Genomic DNA, 16,623 nt, shown 5'->3' with positions numbered 1-16,623 from the left:
ATCAACTACAATGGCATTGACAGACCTTGTGAGCGGTCTGTGCTCAAATCCAAAGCACACGAAATGGATTGCCCCCATTCTCAACATCGCCGATGGGCTTCTGTGCGCCTTCATTATATGGAAAGTCCCCTGTAAGTTGCGCAGCTCCATCGCATATGCCATTCTAGTTAGCCAACCTAACAGCCTCATTACTAGATACCGAAATTGATTGGACAACGTACATGCAACAGGTCAAACTGTATCTTTCCGGAGAACGCGACTACACTCTAATCAAGGGTTCTACCGGCCCGCTTGTCTACCCAGCCGCGCACGTCTACAGCTACTCGCTCTTCCACCATCTAACCGACGAAGGAAGGGACATTGTCTTTGGCCAAATCATATTCGCATTCCTATACCTGATATGTCTTACGGTTGTCATGGCGTGCTATAGGCGAGTCGGAGCTCCGCCATACTTGTTTCCTCTATTGGTTTTATCCAAACGTTTGCATAGCGTTTACATGCTACGGCTTTTTAACGATGGGCTTGCGGCGCTGGCTATGTGGGGCTCTATTTGGCTCTTCATAAACCGGAAATGGACTCCCGCGGTTGTGCTTTGGTCGCTTGGGCTAGGTGTTAAGATGACCTTGATTCTGCTGGTTCCCGCGGTTATGGTGGTGCTCGCGTTGAGCTTGGATATTGGACGATGTATTAGGCTGGCTGGGTTGGCTTTGGGCATTCAGGTCTGTGACATGTTCTTGGTGGAGTATTCTGCGCACAAAGGACTGACAGGGCTAGATTCTCCTTGCGATACCGTTCCTGAAGACGAACCCCAGTGGCTATTTTGAGCGCGCGTTCGAATTTGGAAGGCAATTTATGTTTAAGTGGACGGTGAATTGGAGGTTTGTGGGGGAGGATATCTTTCTCTCCAAAGGCTTTTGGGCGGGCCTGATAGTTCTGCATTTGCTCATTTTGGTTGTGTTGGGTTTCACCTGCTTTCTGAACCCATCTGGTACTAGCTTGCCAGATTTCGCGGGCAGATTCTTGACTGGACAACACCGCGGGATAGCACTTCATCCGTCTTTTATTATGTCCGCACTATTGACATCCCTGTCCGTTGGCTTGCTGTGCGCAAGGTCGTTACATTACCAATTCTTCGCCTATCTTTCTTGGGCGACTCCTTTCCTCCTCTGGCAGGCTGGATACCACCCAATTCTTGTGTATGCACTGTGGCTGGTGCAGGAGTGGGCCTGGAATGTTTATCCAAGCACCAACCTAAGCTCGGCCGCCGTTGTTCTCTTGCTTGGCGCCCAGGTGTTAGGCGTCCTTGTAAACAGAGACCGCGCATTCCCCAGCTCCCCTCCAACACCAAAAGCAAAGCAACACGTTCAGTGAGCTGCTTGCTCGCAATAGACAGCAGTGATCAACTAATCGACCCGCGATGGGTCTTTGGTTGAATGGAATATCTGCTGCGCCTAAAGAAGGAATTGCGCGGGAAGCTACTCGGAATCGGCAATGATCAAGGCCTCGCCTCTAGGCGTCCGATTCATCGGAGGAAGGCATTTTGCCGACATTGGACTCATCTTCATCATCGGATGCCACAACTGGCTGCTTCACGAATTCCTTCGGCCTTCATTTGGTGTCAGAGAAGGGCCATGAGCGCCACTATAAAGGACCACTCACCAATAGTGTGTTTTGCGCCAGGCTTTCTCATCCCGAACGATATTGACAATTTCTCCTTCTAGCTTGTTGTCGCGGGTCTCGAGAGCGTTTGTGTCCACCACAACGAACGAACCACGCTTCATCCAGATAGTGGATCGAAATTTCGCCGGTAGCTCTACCAGAGCCGTTTTTTTCGAGGGAAATTGGACAGAGTAGATGTTGTTTCCGGTGGCTTTGATGACTCGCGCAATTTCTTGCCCTTGTGCTAGTTCGTCGGGCGGAAACATGGTTTCCTCGGCTGTCGCAAGAACCTTACGTCTCGGGGGAGGCATTGCAATGCGTTCAAGTTTGTTCGGAGAAACTGAAGTTTGATTCTCGGGCAATGGAGTAGATTTGCAATTTGCAGTGCAGATTGAGAACTAGAAGAACCTCCAAGATTCCCCGCTATCTAGAGATATTTTGTTATCACGTGGACGCTAAACCGGATCTAGTCGAGGGGTCCTATTCCTGGTCATCCATGTGCTCCAGTCTACGCCGTGATCTGCCACGCAATCCAGTGACTTAAAGAGGTAAACCGTAGGGCTGCTGGAATCTGAACTCCGCTGCGACAGTGGCCGGGTAGGGCCGCACAGGCGGTGATCTCCGTGGATCAATCCAGAAGACTCGATGTTCCAGAAACAGGGCGCATGACCCTTGGATGCATTTACAGATTCCAAGTGCCTGTATACAGTAAGGGGGTGTGATGCTGAGACTGCACCCGTGAGCCGTGGAATCGATCAAGGACGATCGATAGAATTATGGATTCTTGTAGCTCAACCACATGCTGCTTTCTGCCTTGAAAGCCTACAGTCAGGGATGTTCAAAGCCTAATGGCTTCAAGAGGGGTTCTTTCTGGCAGACAAGTCTTGGTTGGAAGTAGGCTCCGGAGATCCCTGTTAATGGAACAGATATGGTTCGTGGTGACGAATACTGGCCGGCTGGAAGCTCAGGCAAGAATCTCGATTCTGCACATTGTTTCCGTTTCAAGCTGGGTGTTGCGACGGCTGGTCCGCTCATCGGCGAGTTGAATTCCGGAGTCTTTCATTCCTTTCATCAAGGACGCGTGAGGCCATATTTTGTAGCTAGCCCAGCGCCCAAGGATTCTGCGTTGAGAAAGTCTTGAGGTGGCCCAGTCTGACACAATTTCTTTGACTGGCACACCTTGTGAAGTCTGGAGACCTCTTCGGCACACACCTGGCAGCCTAACAATATTCACACTTAAACGGAGTATCAGGACAATTGCCTGTCACGGAACGCCCAGCACAGCCCCTTACAATAAATTCTGCTGAACTGTGGATAAATCAATCATCGATCTGGCCACAGGAAATTGAGAAAACGACTTCATTTCGTCATCGACAGACAGATTGTCTCACATCTGTCAAGGATCTGAAAATCTGCTGAGGATTATTGAAGGTTGCAGGACTGTTTGGTCGCCTTGTGCTCTGTTTGAGGCTGTCATTATTGTCAACAAAACCCCGCGACACTATCTGTCTGTACTTCCGCCTCTCGCTCGCCCAAACTCCACCCCAATCCCCCCCTCCAATCTGCCGGCCACCGACCTACCCTACTGACCTCATCTACTCCGTCCTCTTGATTTACGAGGCCTCTCCTTCTTTACGTATTCTCTTAGGGTCTCTTCTTCTCTGCCCTCTTTCAACCGGTCGCTTTCCTGCCCCGGCTCTTGAGTTCGTTCCCCGACCACGACCCCCCTAGGTCAGGCCTCTTACACCATGGACGGGGACGAGCTCATCGCCTCGGTCTACCGCAAGATCGAGCGGGAGAAAGCCCTTATCGCCGCTGCGTCGAATATGCGACAGTCAACCGATAATCCTCTGGTGCAACAACGAGTCGATGCGAATATTCGAGATGGCCGCAAGAACATCGCTTATCTGGAAGAGAAGATGAAAGAGCTGCAGCTGCGGCAGATGGAGCGAGAATCCGGTTCACCCACCGATAAACGGCTGCCACCGAACCCTGAAGATGGCCCTGCCCCTCCGCCGAAAGATCCTTTGGGGTATGGTGATCCTACGCAGCACCCGCAGCCTGGGGCCGGATCTATGCCGTCGGGTGCTCCTTTCAAGGATCCCCGACCTTTCGCGCCTGTGCCCAAGGCCCGTCCGAATTATACTAAACTCGGTATGTTCATTGCATTGGACACCTGGGCACTTTCGGTGCACTATTTCAAATGTATTCTTATACTGATACGTATCTTCTCTAGACCTGATTAAATATGATACCCCATACCTTGGACCAAAAATCCAGCTTATGTTATCCCAGCTTGAGTTCAAGCTGAGTGTCGAGAAACAATACAAAGCAGGCATTGAGAAGATGGTCCGATTGTACCAGGACGAAGGCGATAGAAAGAGTCGCACAGATGCCGAGGGCCGACGAATTGAGAGTAACCAGAAGATTCAGCTTCTAAAGCAGGCTCTCAAGCGATACGAAGATCTCCATGTTGATATTGAGTCGACGGATACTCCTGATGGTGCGGACCCATTGCTCTCTGTGTGACTTATTCTCCCCCTAGCTGACGTTGATTTCAGATGAAAGTTTAAGCGCCCCGAATCTGCGCAAGCCGCTAACCGGTCTTCTGACAATGCGAATTCAAGCCGTTCAGGACGTTGATCATGCGACTAGCTCAAGATTTTCCAGGGGTCCCGAGACGTTTGTTATCGTGAAAGTCGAGGATACTATAAAGGCCAGAACAAAGGCAACCAGGTCCGACAGGTGGCAGGATGAGACATTCAATCTCGACATAGACAAGGCAAACGAGGTCGAGCTTACCGTATACGACAAAGCTGGTGACAGGCCCACTCCTATTGGTATGCTGTGGTTACGAATTTCCGACATCGCGGAAGAGATGCGTCGAAAGAAGATCGAAACCGAAATAAATGCTTCCGGTTGGGTTTCGGCGGATAAGATGGGCCCTGGAATTGGTCCTGGGCAAACCACCCCTGCTGCACCGGTCGGTTCATCCCAGTATGGAGCCTCAGCAGGCTATAGCAACCCTGGACCTGAAGGCCAAACGGGCGCTACTGGTGGACCGCTGATGATTGACGCATGGTTTGCCCTGGAGCCAGTGGGCAGAATCCATATATCAATGAGCTTTGGTAATTTTATTTATCTAACTAAGTTTGATTCCCATGCTAACATGCCGTCCAGCCAAGCACTCGAAGGACCGACGACCGTTCGACATCGGTCTCAACCGTCAAGGTGCGGTCCGACAGAGGAAGGAGGAAGTACACGAGAAGCAAGGTCACAAGTTCGTCACGCAGCAATTCTACAACATCATGCGTTGCGCGCTTTGCGGCGATTTCTTGAAATACGCTGCTGGAATGCAATGTTCCGACTGCAAGTATACCTGCCACCGAAAGTGCTACCCCAAAGTTGTCACGAAATGTATTAGCAAGGCGAACTACGAGACGGATCCCGACGAGGAGAAGATCAACCACCGCATCCCGCATCGCTTTGAAGGGTTTTCCAACATTTCCGCTAATTGGTGTTGCCATTGCGGATATTTACTGCCTTTCGGTCGAAAAAATGCCAAGCGCTGTTCAGGTAAGGAGACCTGCCATAATTACGGCAGAAAGAAATGGCTAATTTTTCTCGTTAGAGTGTGGTCTTACCTGTCATGCGCACTGTACGCATCTCGTACCTGATTTCTGTGGTATGTCCATGGAGGCAGCGAACCAGATCCTAGAGACCCTTATCCGCCACAAAAACCACAACAAGTCTCCTTCCGTCAGCTCTGGATTGAGTGGGAAGACGCTTCGACCTGGCGGCTCTCAAGATGCAGGTCATGCATACCCAAAGCCTGTGGAAAGCCCATCATCCTATGGCCAGCGACCACCGTCTGCCGAAGCAGTGAGTGCCGCGGCGACTTCATATATCCCACCACCACAATCGCCTACTTCTCAACGACAACCATTACCCCCACGAACTTCTTCGTCAAGTCCTGCCGCTGCCGCTGCCGCCGTGGCGACAGGACGTATGCCTGGTAAGTAGCAGGGTCTTGCTCTTCTGTTGCGCAGGTATTAACACCTTAAAAATAGATGCAGGCCGACCTGTTCAGCCCCCGGCCCATGCTCATTACGACCCTGCTGCATACGCATCTTACCAGCAAGGCGCTATGCAGCAAGGTTACCCGCCAGCCCAGGCAATGCAGAAGGTCAATGCGCCAGCGCAGTACGGCATGCATGCGCCCCCACCGCCGCAGCAACAGCAACAGCAAATGCAGGCAATGCAACAGCAAGTGGCTGCGAAAGAAGATATTCCCCAGCAACCGAAGGTCAGGATTGGCCTGGACCACTTCAACTTCCTTGCTGTTCTAGGAAAGGGTAACTTTGGTAAGGTCATGTTGGCCGAGACCAAGGCTACCAAGAAACTATATGCCATCAAGGTTTTGAAGAAGGAGTTTATCATTGAGAATGACGAAGTTGAGAGCACGAAATCCGAAAAGCGAGTCTTCCTGATCGCCAACAAAGAGCGCCACCCGTTCCTTCTCAACCTCCACGCCTGTTTCCAAACGGAAACTCGCGTTTACTTTGTTATGGAGTATATCAGTGGTGGAGATCTCATGCTGCACATCCAGAGGGGTCAGTTCGGTCTGAAGAGAGCGCAGTATGCATCCCCACCTAGTTTAAATTTGGCGATACAACTGACGTAATTTTCCAGGTTCTATGCGGCGGAAGTGTTACTGGCTCTGAAATACTTCCACGAGAATGGCGTTATCTACCGTGATTTGAAACTTGACAACATCCTACTAACTCTCGATGGCCATATTAAGATTGGTGATTATGGTCTCTGCAAGGAGAACATGTGGTATGGATCTACTACAAGCACCTTCTGTGGTACTCCAGAATTCATGGCTCCTGAAGTATGATCACCTCGCTCAATTTGAATTCTGGGATGCTAATGACTTGCAGATTCTCCTTGACAAGAAGTACGGCAGGGCCGTTGATTGGTGGGCTTTTGGTGTTCTTATCTATCAGATGCTTCTGCAGCAGTCTCCATTCCGTGGAGAGGACGAAGACGAGATCTACGATGCCATTCTTGCGGATGAACCTCTCTACCCCATTCACATGCCTAGAGACTCAGTTTCTATCCTGCAGAAGCTGTTGACGCGCGAGCCCGAACTGAGGCTCGGTTCCGGCCCCACGGATGCGCAAGAAGTTATGTCCCACGCCTTTTTCCGAAACATCAACTGGGATGACATCTACCATAAGCGCGTGCCGCCACCGTTCATGCCTACTATCAGCAGCGCCACGGATACTAGCAACTTCGACCAAGAGTTTACCAGCGTCACTCCTGTGCTAACTCCAGTGCAATCAGGTAAGACACTTCTAATTTTTTTCTCTTACTTCCAGATACTAATCCTCCTTTTTAGTTCTTTCCCAAGCGATGCAAGAAGAGTTCCGTGGTTTCTCGTACACCGCGGATTTTGCTTAGTCCAAACGTTCCCACTAGCGAGACGTTCAAACTTGGATTTACGTCAGATTCGGGCTTCTTGGTTCTGACGGTTGCTTCCCGCCTTTTGCACTGAAATTTGAGTCATTACACATACATATCCATAAGAGTTTTGACAACAGGGGCGAGTGGACTCAAGGGCCAGATTGACATAAAAGGGTGGGTGTGAGCTGGGGAAGGTTCAGTTATTCCACGGTCGTCTGTCCTTGTAACGGATCGTTTAATTCCGCATTCAAGGAATGTAATTGTGCTTCGCTATCTTGGACCAAGTACTTAACTAATAATGCTGCATGGCCTAATGGGAGAAGTTAGTTTTTTGCTCCTTCTGAAACGCGGCAATCGCATCAACTAGCTGCTGCCGTTGCCATTGATAGGAATCGATTCGAGTCGTCCTCAGGTTGTTTAACTTGAATCTGTATAGACTCCAGTGACAATTATTATCTGCCCACCATTTAGTCAATCTTTACCTTTGTACTATCTTTCTCTAGTATGTCAAATCCAGTGTTGTGTCTCCAAAAGGCAACCAAAGAGTTTCCTTCCCTCAAGTCAAACCCTTCTGCTCTGCTTTCTTTGTCCTCAAAGGGCTCCCTCATCCAGGTTTTCAATCACACCACAACAGAGTGGAAACACAAGCGGCATATCTATTTCCGTTCTCAAGTAGCTTCTTTATCTCCAGCAACAACCGCAGCACAAAGACTTGATGCATCATAACTGATGTCCTTTCAGCGCCCACCCGCCACCTCTCTTGCCAGAAAAAGACTCCAATATTTTCGAAGGTTTTCATGAACTCGACTTGTGAGAGTTTGCTTCCTACGAGAGTGGTCAAACATTTTCATTTTGTGATAGCAACAAGCTCCCTTGCATCCATCACATACCCTCCGCCACGATGATGTTCAGCGTGTCTATAAGTTCCAGCGACGATGAACTACAGTTGGGCCATGACGAGGATAAGAAAAAGCTAGCTGTACATTCCACGGCTAAGCGAAAACACTCTTCAGAGCCTGCGTTCATCCCCCAGGACGAAAGTGAGCTGGACTCACCAAAGAGCGATTTTAGTCCAGTGATTCACCCACTAAAGAGGAAGTACGAGGCAGTGACAGTCGGAGATTCAAAAGATGAAGATGTATTGGATCTTCCTGGAGACTTTTCCTCTCCTATAATGAAGAAGCCCCATCTCAGTAAGACCCCGATCTCATGCATTATTTTCACCGCTAGAACAACTGCTTCATTTAGTGTCAACGGTCAAAAGACCAAGCCACAGTTTCGCAAAATCATCGAAGGTTGTAAAGAGGCTGAAGCCTAAAGCGCCGCTGCGGCCGCAACCCTTAGCCCTGTCCAGCCCTCCAAGAACTATCTCAACTTCAGTTTCCAGCACATCTAGCCGACACGGAACACATATGCCAGCAGTTCCAGCACGTAGAAGGTCCGCAACTTACAAAGACCGCAATAACGAGACTGACAGCGATGACGAGGAGGACGAGGATTATCAGATTCCCGACAATGAGAGGGCAACTGTACTCTTTGACTTCAACAGGGAGCGGGATAAGCGGCTGGCAGATGTAACCAATATCCCTGAGGGAAGATACACTGAGCAGGAGAAAGATCTCTTCTTACAACTGGCTATGCGCGGTTTCGAGCCGCTTGCACCGAAGCATTGGCAATTTGACTTCCCGACCTTGCCTGATTCTTTGTTCCCTGAAGAAGGGAAAAGGCAATCAGAGCCGATTATCACGATATCTAGGAGCACCACATTCTACGGTAAGCTAAATGCCTAGGTTACTGCTCGTGCTCACCTGCTAAGTTGTCTAGCAATCAAATCGCTTAATAACCTCTTCTCCCTCAGTGGTCGTGTGAGGGACTGCAGTATCGTGGAGAAGAATCCGGAAACTCTGATCAAACAGACCATCAGCAGGTATATTCGCTGGGCACTATATGATGCGAACCTCGAAATCAACCGGGCGTCAATGCCGATACATGTACTACACGCGCAAAAGAAGAACGAGTCAGTCCGTGATGCGCTAGAGCGTCTTAATAGGCGCCTGAAAAAGCTCGCGCTCCGACACCGGATGGCCTTGGCGGCGTCTGACACATTAAACAACAATAAGCTGCCCTTGCTCATCGGGTTCCTCATCTGCGGCCCAGTTGTTGCTCTTATGACATTCGACCTAAACCTGATCAAAGGCACGCCGGAAGATGATGAAATGAATGGTAAATTCTTCTCGCAGTTTGACTTTTCCGAGAAGGGCCAGGATGTGTGGAACTCGCTGTCTATCGCTATAGTTGTCATGCACATTCGTAGCTCCATGGTTCGACTTGCGCGGAGCGGATACGGTGGTTATGTGAAGTCTTTAGAGAGCAGTCCCGCAAGTGAGGATCTATAGATCCAAATGATAGAACGGTCTTGAGCCGTGATGGTGGCAGGGATGGTCTTGCTCCGTGTATATATTCCGATCTTTTTTGGCCTCGTCGAACGTTGGGTATCAGGAAAATGAAGCATGCGGTGAAGGGACGGGATTTCAGGGCGCGTGCTATTTTATACATTCAGCTGAGTGGAAGGATAGTGGTTGAGAGACGGGGTGGTTGCTCGCTTCTGGTGAAACTTTGATGTAAATCTGCTTTAGGCCTACTATGCAAATGCTTACTATCCCTAAACAGGTTGTGATTGTATCAGTACAGTAGCTGCTCCAAGGGTGAGCCATGGAATCTATATTATCTGTCACATACATTGTAAAGTATGGAAGGTATTTGTTTTATGTGGTATGGCAGAATCACTTTCACTATCGTTGTCAGCTCCTAACCCTAAACTAGCACTGATCTGGGAGCGGACCGAAGGAACGGCCGGATAGTAAAATAAAGTGCGTGAAATGAGAGATACTTGTAAGCCAGAACTTGTGGAGGGTTCAGCTCTTTCTTCGCCCCTCCATCGTGGTTGGGTTGATAACTTCATAGCTGTTCATCTAGTCCCTTCTTTTGTTGGTGTTGATATAGGAGCTCTTGACTGCGCAGAAGGAGAAGGTAGGGCTGGTTATCCTACCATATCAAAGAATGAATTACATCCATGAAACGGCGCACAATATGGTTTGTGGGTGCCATCACTTCCGCGACCATACCTCTGTTCCCCGAGGCGTTGTGGCTTTGCCTGCGGGATTCTGACTCCTTCCTTCCCCAAGGACGGGCAGCCATTGCTATCACACACAGGAAGTTCAACTTCCGCAAGAGGGGGCAGCAGCAATAAATGCATTGTGGTGGATGCTCCTACCTCGCTATTTGTCGTATGCATGCCAGACCAAGCTGAATACCGATTGAGACTCTCTATTGCTCTAGAAAACCATGCTGCAATGCCCCCAGTGCCCCGCCAGGTTGGCATAACTGCTGTCCTCAACCCGTTTTGGAGTACCAGACGAGAATATACGGTGGATAGCCTTCGGTGACGTCTTCTTGTCTTGACTCGATAGTCAGCGAAGTGCAGGATCCCGGCTGCACGATCCAAATATTAACTTAGTGCATCAGATAACGCAAATGGCGATTTCCAAGACTGCAGCACTAGTAAGCATTGATGTAAATGCTAGGTAGTACAGTAAGGCTGAGCTGGTGAGGGAGATCATAGTGCGCTTTCGAGCATCTGATCGCACGGATGAGGTAGATTTCAGTATAGCGCAAGGAGATTGCCGGATTACCTTGCCAGGACCTTGGAACAGCGAGATTTTTAGACATCTGGACAGCTCTGGTGTTGGTTGTTAGTTCTTATCTCCCGATATCAGAGTTGGAACGCAGTTTATGCTAGATTCGGATGGCTGTTTGCCTGCTGAATCGTACCATTGCCGTCGAAGCGAGCGAAATATTCAGCCAGGTTGAATTGTGTCAACCGCAGCAATTATCAGGTGACATCTAGTCATAGAGTCACTGGCTGCGCCGGCAGTCGGATCGAGATGTTGATATTTGTCTTAAGGGCTTGCGATGAAGAGCTGTCAAGAGAGAAGGTGGAGGGTCTGGCTGGGAAATAGAATAGCATCACGTGATCTCTTTAGAGATCAGCCCGCTCCCCGCTACAGCCCAGAGTACTTGTGTGCTTGTGGATTTGTTTATATCTGCCGATGTCGCTACACTCCCATCATGGATGCAGCTGATGACCGGGAAGTTAAGCTCCAGCGAGCATCGGGGGACCTTGTCAAGGAGTTCTTGGATAAGCTGCCTTCTTTGCTGTGGAAACCACAAAATGCTCAGAAACACGCCCAAGTCCCCCGGAGATGGACCTTGGCCTCGAAAACAGAGCGGCTCGTCAACCTTGTAAGGACTATATCCGCTAGTAGTAAATCAGTCTGTTAACAAACTACCACAGTTGGAGCCGTTTCAGGAATGGCCGCAGTTGCTTGACCCGCACCTGCAATCACTTTTGCCTCCGCTTGTCGATGCTCTGTTGGCCTACTTACTAACCCACCGGGGCCAATATGCTAGTGCAAAGGCCAAGCAGCAGTCAAAGGCCCTGTACCCCCTACCGAGGGCTGTTTGCAGGCTTCTCTATACCTTTTGTAAGGTTCGAGGTGTTAAGGTCATCAGTAGGTTCCTGAACAATGAGCCAAAATATTTTGATCCTCTGCTACGGGCCTTCATTGATTGGGACGCCGCTCAACCGGATGACGCTTCTGAAGACATACCGCGTCGGCTTGTCTGGGAAGAGCGCTATGTGCTGCTCATTTGGCTCTCGCACTTATTGCTGGCCCCGTTCGATCTGTCTTCCATGTCGTCCAATGATATGCCGGTGCCAAATCAGGACAATGAATTGGTCAGAAGTTTGTCGCCAGAAACGCCAGCAGTAGCCAGATCACTTCTCTCCGTAGCTTTGACATATGTCAATGTGGCGGGCAAGGAGCGTGAAGCTGCGACGATGCTTCTCGCGCGACTTGCTCTGCGTCGGGATATGCAAGCCTTGGGCCTCTTGAAAAGCCTCACCTACTGGGCATTCACTGTTATTCATCCACCTGCGGGTACAGAGCCGTCTGCTGTTTACGCATACCTCGGAGTGCTATCTTTCCTTGCGCGTTTGACTGGATCCGGCCAAGCTGAGGACCTTGCGCCACTCGTTGTTCCTTTGTTTCAGCAGATTATGCGTCTTGTACAAGGTGATACCCAAGTCTCAAAAATTATTTTGTCGTCTGCTCTAGCTCGAAAAACTATGATCAAGATCGTTCGGTCGATCACTGTCATGGCGCTTTCGCTTAGCGAGAGAAGCAGCAGTCCACTATCCGATGACCAAGTGTCCTATACTTTGGAGGAAACCATAAATCATTGCTTAAATGCTCTGGCAGACAAGGATACGCCTATACGGTTCGCCGCAAGCAAGTCACTGAGTATAGTGACCTTGAAATTGGACCCGGACATGGCAACAGAGGTCATTGAAGCGGTTACTGGATCACTTGAGGAGAATATTTTATACGAGACAAGACAGGGTAAGATTATCACGCCGTCTGAGGCAAGGCGAGTCGGAACAAGCACACTGAAGCGGAATCTAAGCGCGGTCGACGCTCAGAGATGGCAGGGTTTGATTCTCACTCTAGGCCATTTGCTATTTCGGCACGCGCCCCCAGCTCAGCAGCTGCCTAATGTACTGCAGCCGCTTGTGTCGGGGCTGGACTTTGAGCAAAGATCTTCAACTGGTACCTCCGTCGGAACTGGAGTTCGAGATGCCGCGTGCTTTGGTATATGGGCGATATCACGGAAATATACAACTCAAGAACTCCTTGCAATAAATCGGCAGGCAATCCATTCGTCTGTCGCTCAGGATGAGGTGAGCATTCTTCAGATGCTTGCTATTGAGCTTGTCTGTGCTGCGTGTGTGGACCCATCTAGCAATATCCGAAGGGGTGCTTCTGCTGCGCTGCAGGAGCTCATCGGTCGTCACCCAAATACCATCGTGGAGGGCATATCACTTGTACAGGCAGTGGATTATCATTCGGTAGCACGACGTTCAAGGGCTATGGTCGATGTTGCAAAGGCAACTGTTGCTCTTAGTTCCCTGTACTGGAGTCCCCTTGTCGAGTCTTTAATGCAATGGAGGGGCATTGGGTCAGCCGACGCTGAGTCTAGAAGGCACGCAGCAAGGGCACTTGGACTTCTGAGTACTCAAAAAGCCAACAAGTCCGTGCTCATCGTCCTTCAAAAACTATGGGTCAAACTCCATAGTATTCCTCGCAGTGATACTGAGACGCGTCACGGATGTTTGCTTGCTATAGCATCCGTTATAGATGCCTTCAGGACTATGGACACAGAAGGGCTTAAAGAAGCTAAAGATGATGCCCTTGAAGTGGCGAAGCAAATATCTAAGCTCTGGGAAATTTTCAATCTGCCTGTTGGGCCCAAAAAAGACGACTTGATTCTTCAAGCTTCCCGCCCAGAGCTCACTGCCGAGGCATCGTCGTGTCTGATTTCGTCGCTTTCTCAATCATCAGCTCGCATTGAAGAGCTTACAGGTTCCGTACCTCCGTCTGACCTACTCGGAGAAGCGTGCAGAACGCTTATGCTCTGCCTCTCGCGGAGTGATGAAATCTCAATAGAGGCATCGTCAGAAGCAATCTCGCAGCTATGGCTCCTTCTACCGTCCACAAAAAAGGCTGAAATCTTGCAGACATGGTTCTCACATATTCGTGTAACTCGAAACTTGCCGACAGGTCGTGGTCAAATCTCTTCTCTAGGTTCAATCTTTACCAAACTTACTGCTACCGACCTTACCCGATGGTCTGTCATTGAAGAGCTGATTTGTTGTGCTGAGAAAGAAGAATTGATTGAGAAACGAGTAGCGGCCATCAAGAGCTTCACTATTGGAGTTCTGCCCCACATAGGTACGCATTTCGCTGGATACCATAGGATAATACTGACCAAGATACAGATGTGACTGAGAATATAGCTCAGAGTCTCGTTGGTTTCCTGAATGATTATACAACCGATAGGCGTGGTGATATTGGGTCATTGGTTAGATTGGAAGGCATTCAGGCAGCAAAAGTCGTTCTTCAGAGAAAGACCAGCGTTACGAATCCATGCCACATTCAGGACATTGTCGGTTGCCTCTGCCGTCTTGCAGCAGAGAAACTGGATAAGGTTCGTTTTGAAGCCTGGCTTTGTCTCCAAATTTTCTGGGAGACTGCCAGTAACTTCCCGTCGTTGTCAAGGTACAACCCTCCCCCATATACCTGCCCGCATTTGTATCGCCAGTAAGATTAGTGCTGACCAATACAGGCGATATGAACACTTTAGTCAAGTATCCACAACCGAGTACTTCGCTCAACTACTAGAACTACAGGCGATAGATTGGCTGCGACTGCCCCTATTCCAAGGCATGGCTACCTCCGCTGTGGCAGGGGCCGAGGGCCTCATACGTTCCACGCGTTCAGCGTTGATACAATATATCAATAACCATCCGGCAGAACGACACCCAGAGATAGCGAATGCTATTATTGACGACTTACTTCTGGCCTTGAGCGAAAAACTCACCGATGAACGCTACGCAATACCAATCCTGGAGACAGTGGCATTTTTGCTAGATGGCTATGTAGCGTCTGTTCCTGGTTTTCAGAGTCCAACGTCCGTCATGCTGACCCATTATCTACCTGCAAATTACTAACTTAACCAGTCTGAGAAAGCTGTTCGTCCTAGTTCAGAAAGCCCATTTCAAAACTTCGAGTATAGCCAAGCTTGAGGCTGCCATTCGAGCATATGCACCTCTCTCGAGACTCGACCAGGTACGAGCTGGCGTCTTGAAGAAGCTTACAGGAATGCTTCTGCATCCGTTCCCAAGGGTATGTTCTCCTTGTCGCATGAATTGAGCTCCTCTAACAGGGGGTAGGTCCGAGCCACGACAGCCGAATATCTTTTCATGGAAACAGAGCTCGAACTACTAAAACTGGAAGACTGGACTAATCAGCCGTCGAAGCTGAAACCCAAAGTGGAGGAGTTAAGAGGGTTCCTGGCTTGTGAATAATACTATGTAGGATGAGATGAAGTTTCCGAGGGAAAACCTCCAAAATTGACTACCCAAGTCTAATGGAAGCGCCCGAAGACAAAAAAAAGAAAAATGAAAATAAACATGGATGCATCATCCGTGAATCGAACACGGGCCTCATCGATGGCAACGATGAATTCTACCACTAGACCAATGATGCTTCTTAAACTGGGACTTAAAAAAAGGTTATATGAAGCTAAGACCTCTTGTATCCACTCGAAAAGATCACATGATTGCGCGCTTGTATAGTGGCTAGCAATTCAAGCTGCCTGTGAATAACGCCGAGCAACAGCAACATACAACGAAAACACGACTGAAGCACGATAACACGGCCTGCGACGACCCATATTCTCAGTCGCAAAAATGGCCACCGTTCCAGTGCCTTCTAACATCCCTCCTAATCCCACGTGAGTCCCCCAGGCCCATTCGTCCATCCCCTCCATACCATACAAGCATTTAATCGGACCACAGCTGATCAGCTTTCCGTAGGGTTTACGTACGTCCAGCCAACGAGTCCTCCTCATTCCATCCACTTCCTCCCCGACTAACAAGCTCATTACAACAGGTTCGCAATCTCGAAGAGCGCATCAAACTCGACCAGCTGAAAGAAGCGCTCTCTGAAATCTTCTCCGAGTACGGAACGATCCTTGAAATTGTCGCAAAGCGGAACCTTAAGGCGAAGGGACAGGCATTTATTGTCTTCGACAATGTGGACAGCGCAACACGCGCCATTGACGAAGTCAATGGCTTCGATCTTTTTGATAAACCCATGGTCTTAGACTACGCAAAGACGAGGAGCGATGCGACGGTGCGTCGTGAGGGGGGCGATGAGGAGCTAGAGGCTCATAAGCGGAGAAGGCTGGCGGAGAAGGGTATGAATTTTCTCCTTATTTCTTCTCATTCCTATGTATGCGTCTGGTGAGGTATGGGATTCTGATGATGGTACTTGTGCAGAACGACGACAAGCCCATGAAGCTCTCGAAGCACAGAAGAAACTCAAGCGTCCTCCTGTTGGCGCCCCCGAAGCACCCGGACGCCCCGTCAAGGCTGCCAAGGGCGCTGGTCTCAAGCCTACTTCTGGCGCTGCGGCAGCCGTCATCCCGGACGAATATCTACCTCCCAATAAGATTCTATTCCTGCGGGAGCTCCCCGATACAGCGGACCAGGGAAGTCTTACTGCTGTCTTTGGGCGGTTCGAGGGGTTCCGTGAGGTGCGGCTGGTGCCAGGGAGGAAGGGGATTGCATTCGTCGAATACGAGAACGAGTCGGGCGCAATCAGTGCGAAAGAAGCTACGAGTGGAATGCCCATGGGGCCGGAGGGGAAGCCGATTCGGGTTACGTATCAGAGGCAATGAAGTACTTACTGTCTTTCTTTTTATCATCATGCTGTCGGGCGTTATTCGGCTGGGTCTTATGGGTTTGAGCTATCTAATCCGCAACTTATGAGGTATGCGAAGTGGAGCATGCGTGTATGGAGATGCCTCTAG

General features: G+C 49.7%; 6 protein-coding genes across 6 annotated transcripts, besides 1 other annotated feature; 5 read left to right on the top strand and 1 right to left on the bottom strand.

Moving 5' to 3' along the window:
- Positions 1 to 16,623: part of a sequence feature (contig 1.4 576..155056(-1)) that runs on past both edges of the window.
- Positions 11 to 1,371, top strand: alg3 (dolichyl-P-Man:Man(5)GlcNAc(2)-PP-dolichol alpha-1,3-mannosyltransferase; the record flags this gene model as incomplete). Its single annotated transcript, XM_050611067.1, has 3 exons — positions 11 to 131; positions 196 to 719; positions 775 to 1,371. The coding sequence occupies 3 exons, from the start codon at positions 11 to 13 to the stop codon at positions 1,369 to 1,371; spliced, it is 1,242 nt and encodes a 413-aa protein (XP_050469334.1).
- ANIA_00105 (putative eukaryotic translation initiation factor eIF1a-like protein) lies at positions 1,510 to 1,970 on the bottom strand (the record flags this gene model as incomplete). The annotated part of the gene is made up of 2 exons (XM_652617.1): positions 1,510 to 1,606; positions 1,660 to 1,970. 2 exons carry the CDS (start codon positions 1,968 to 1,970, stop codon positions 1,510 to 1,512), a joined length of 408 nt encoding a protein of 135 aa, XP_657709.1.
- Positions 3,408 to 7,616, top strand: pkcA (protein kinase C pkcA; the record flags this gene model as incomplete). The annotated part of the gene is made up of 9 exons (XM_050611066.1): positions 3,408 to 3,813; positions 3,896 to 4,162; positions 4,221 to 4,787; positions 4,840 to 5,235; positions 5,291 to 5,674; positions 5,730 to 6,297; positions 6,352 to 6,553; positions 6,603 to 7,008; positions 7,064 to 7,616. The coding sequence occupies 9 exons, from the start codon at positions 3,408 to 3,410 to the stop codon at positions 7,123 to 7,125; spliced, it is 3,258 nt and encodes a 1,085-aa protein (XP_050469333.1). The 3' UTR covers positions 7,126 to 7,616.
- On the top strand, positions 8,541 to 9,524 carry ANIA_00107 (uncharacterized protein; the record flags this gene model as incomplete). The annotated part of the gene is made up of 2 exons (XM_652619.2): positions 8,541 to 8,901; positions 8,953 to 9,524. 2 exons carry the CDS (start codon positions 8,541 to 8,543, stop codon positions 9,522 to 9,524), a joined length of 933 nt encoding a protein of 310 aa, XP_657711.2.
- ANIA_00108 (tubulin-specific chaperone D) lies at positions 11,257 to 15,115 on the top strand (the record flags this gene model as incomplete). The annotated part of the gene is made up of 6 exons (XM_652620.1): positions 11,257 to 11,430; positions 11,483 to 13,979; positions 14,027 to 14,306; positions 14,374 to 14,691; positions 14,768 to 14,933; positions 14,981 to 15,115. 6 exons carry the CDS (start codon positions 11,257 to 11,259, stop codon positions 15,113 to 15,115), a joined length of 3,570 nt encoding a protein of 1,189 aa, XP_657712.1.
- On the top strand, positions 15,500 to 16,491 carry ANIA_00109 (uncharacterized protein; the record flags this gene model as incomplete). Its single annotated transcript, XM_652621.1, has 4 exons — positions 15,500 to 15,543; positions 15,626 to 15,632; positions 15,702 to 16,008; positions 16,091 to 16,491. The coding sequence occupies 4 exons, from the start codon at positions 15,500 to 15,502 to the stop codon at positions 16,489 to 16,491; spliced, it is 759 nt and encodes a 252-aa protein (XP_657713.1).

The sequence above is a fragment of the Aspergillus nidulans genome, chromosome VIII (genome assembly GCF_000011425.1).
Source record: "Aspergillus nidulans FGSC A4 chromosome VIII".
Lineage (NCBI taxonomy): Eukaryota > Fungi > Ascomycota > Eurotiomycetes > Eurotiales > Aspergillaceae > Aspergillus > Aspergillus nidulans.
Note: the sequence above shows the minus strand (reverse complement) of the source record. Positions and strands in the feature narration are given on the sequence as shown.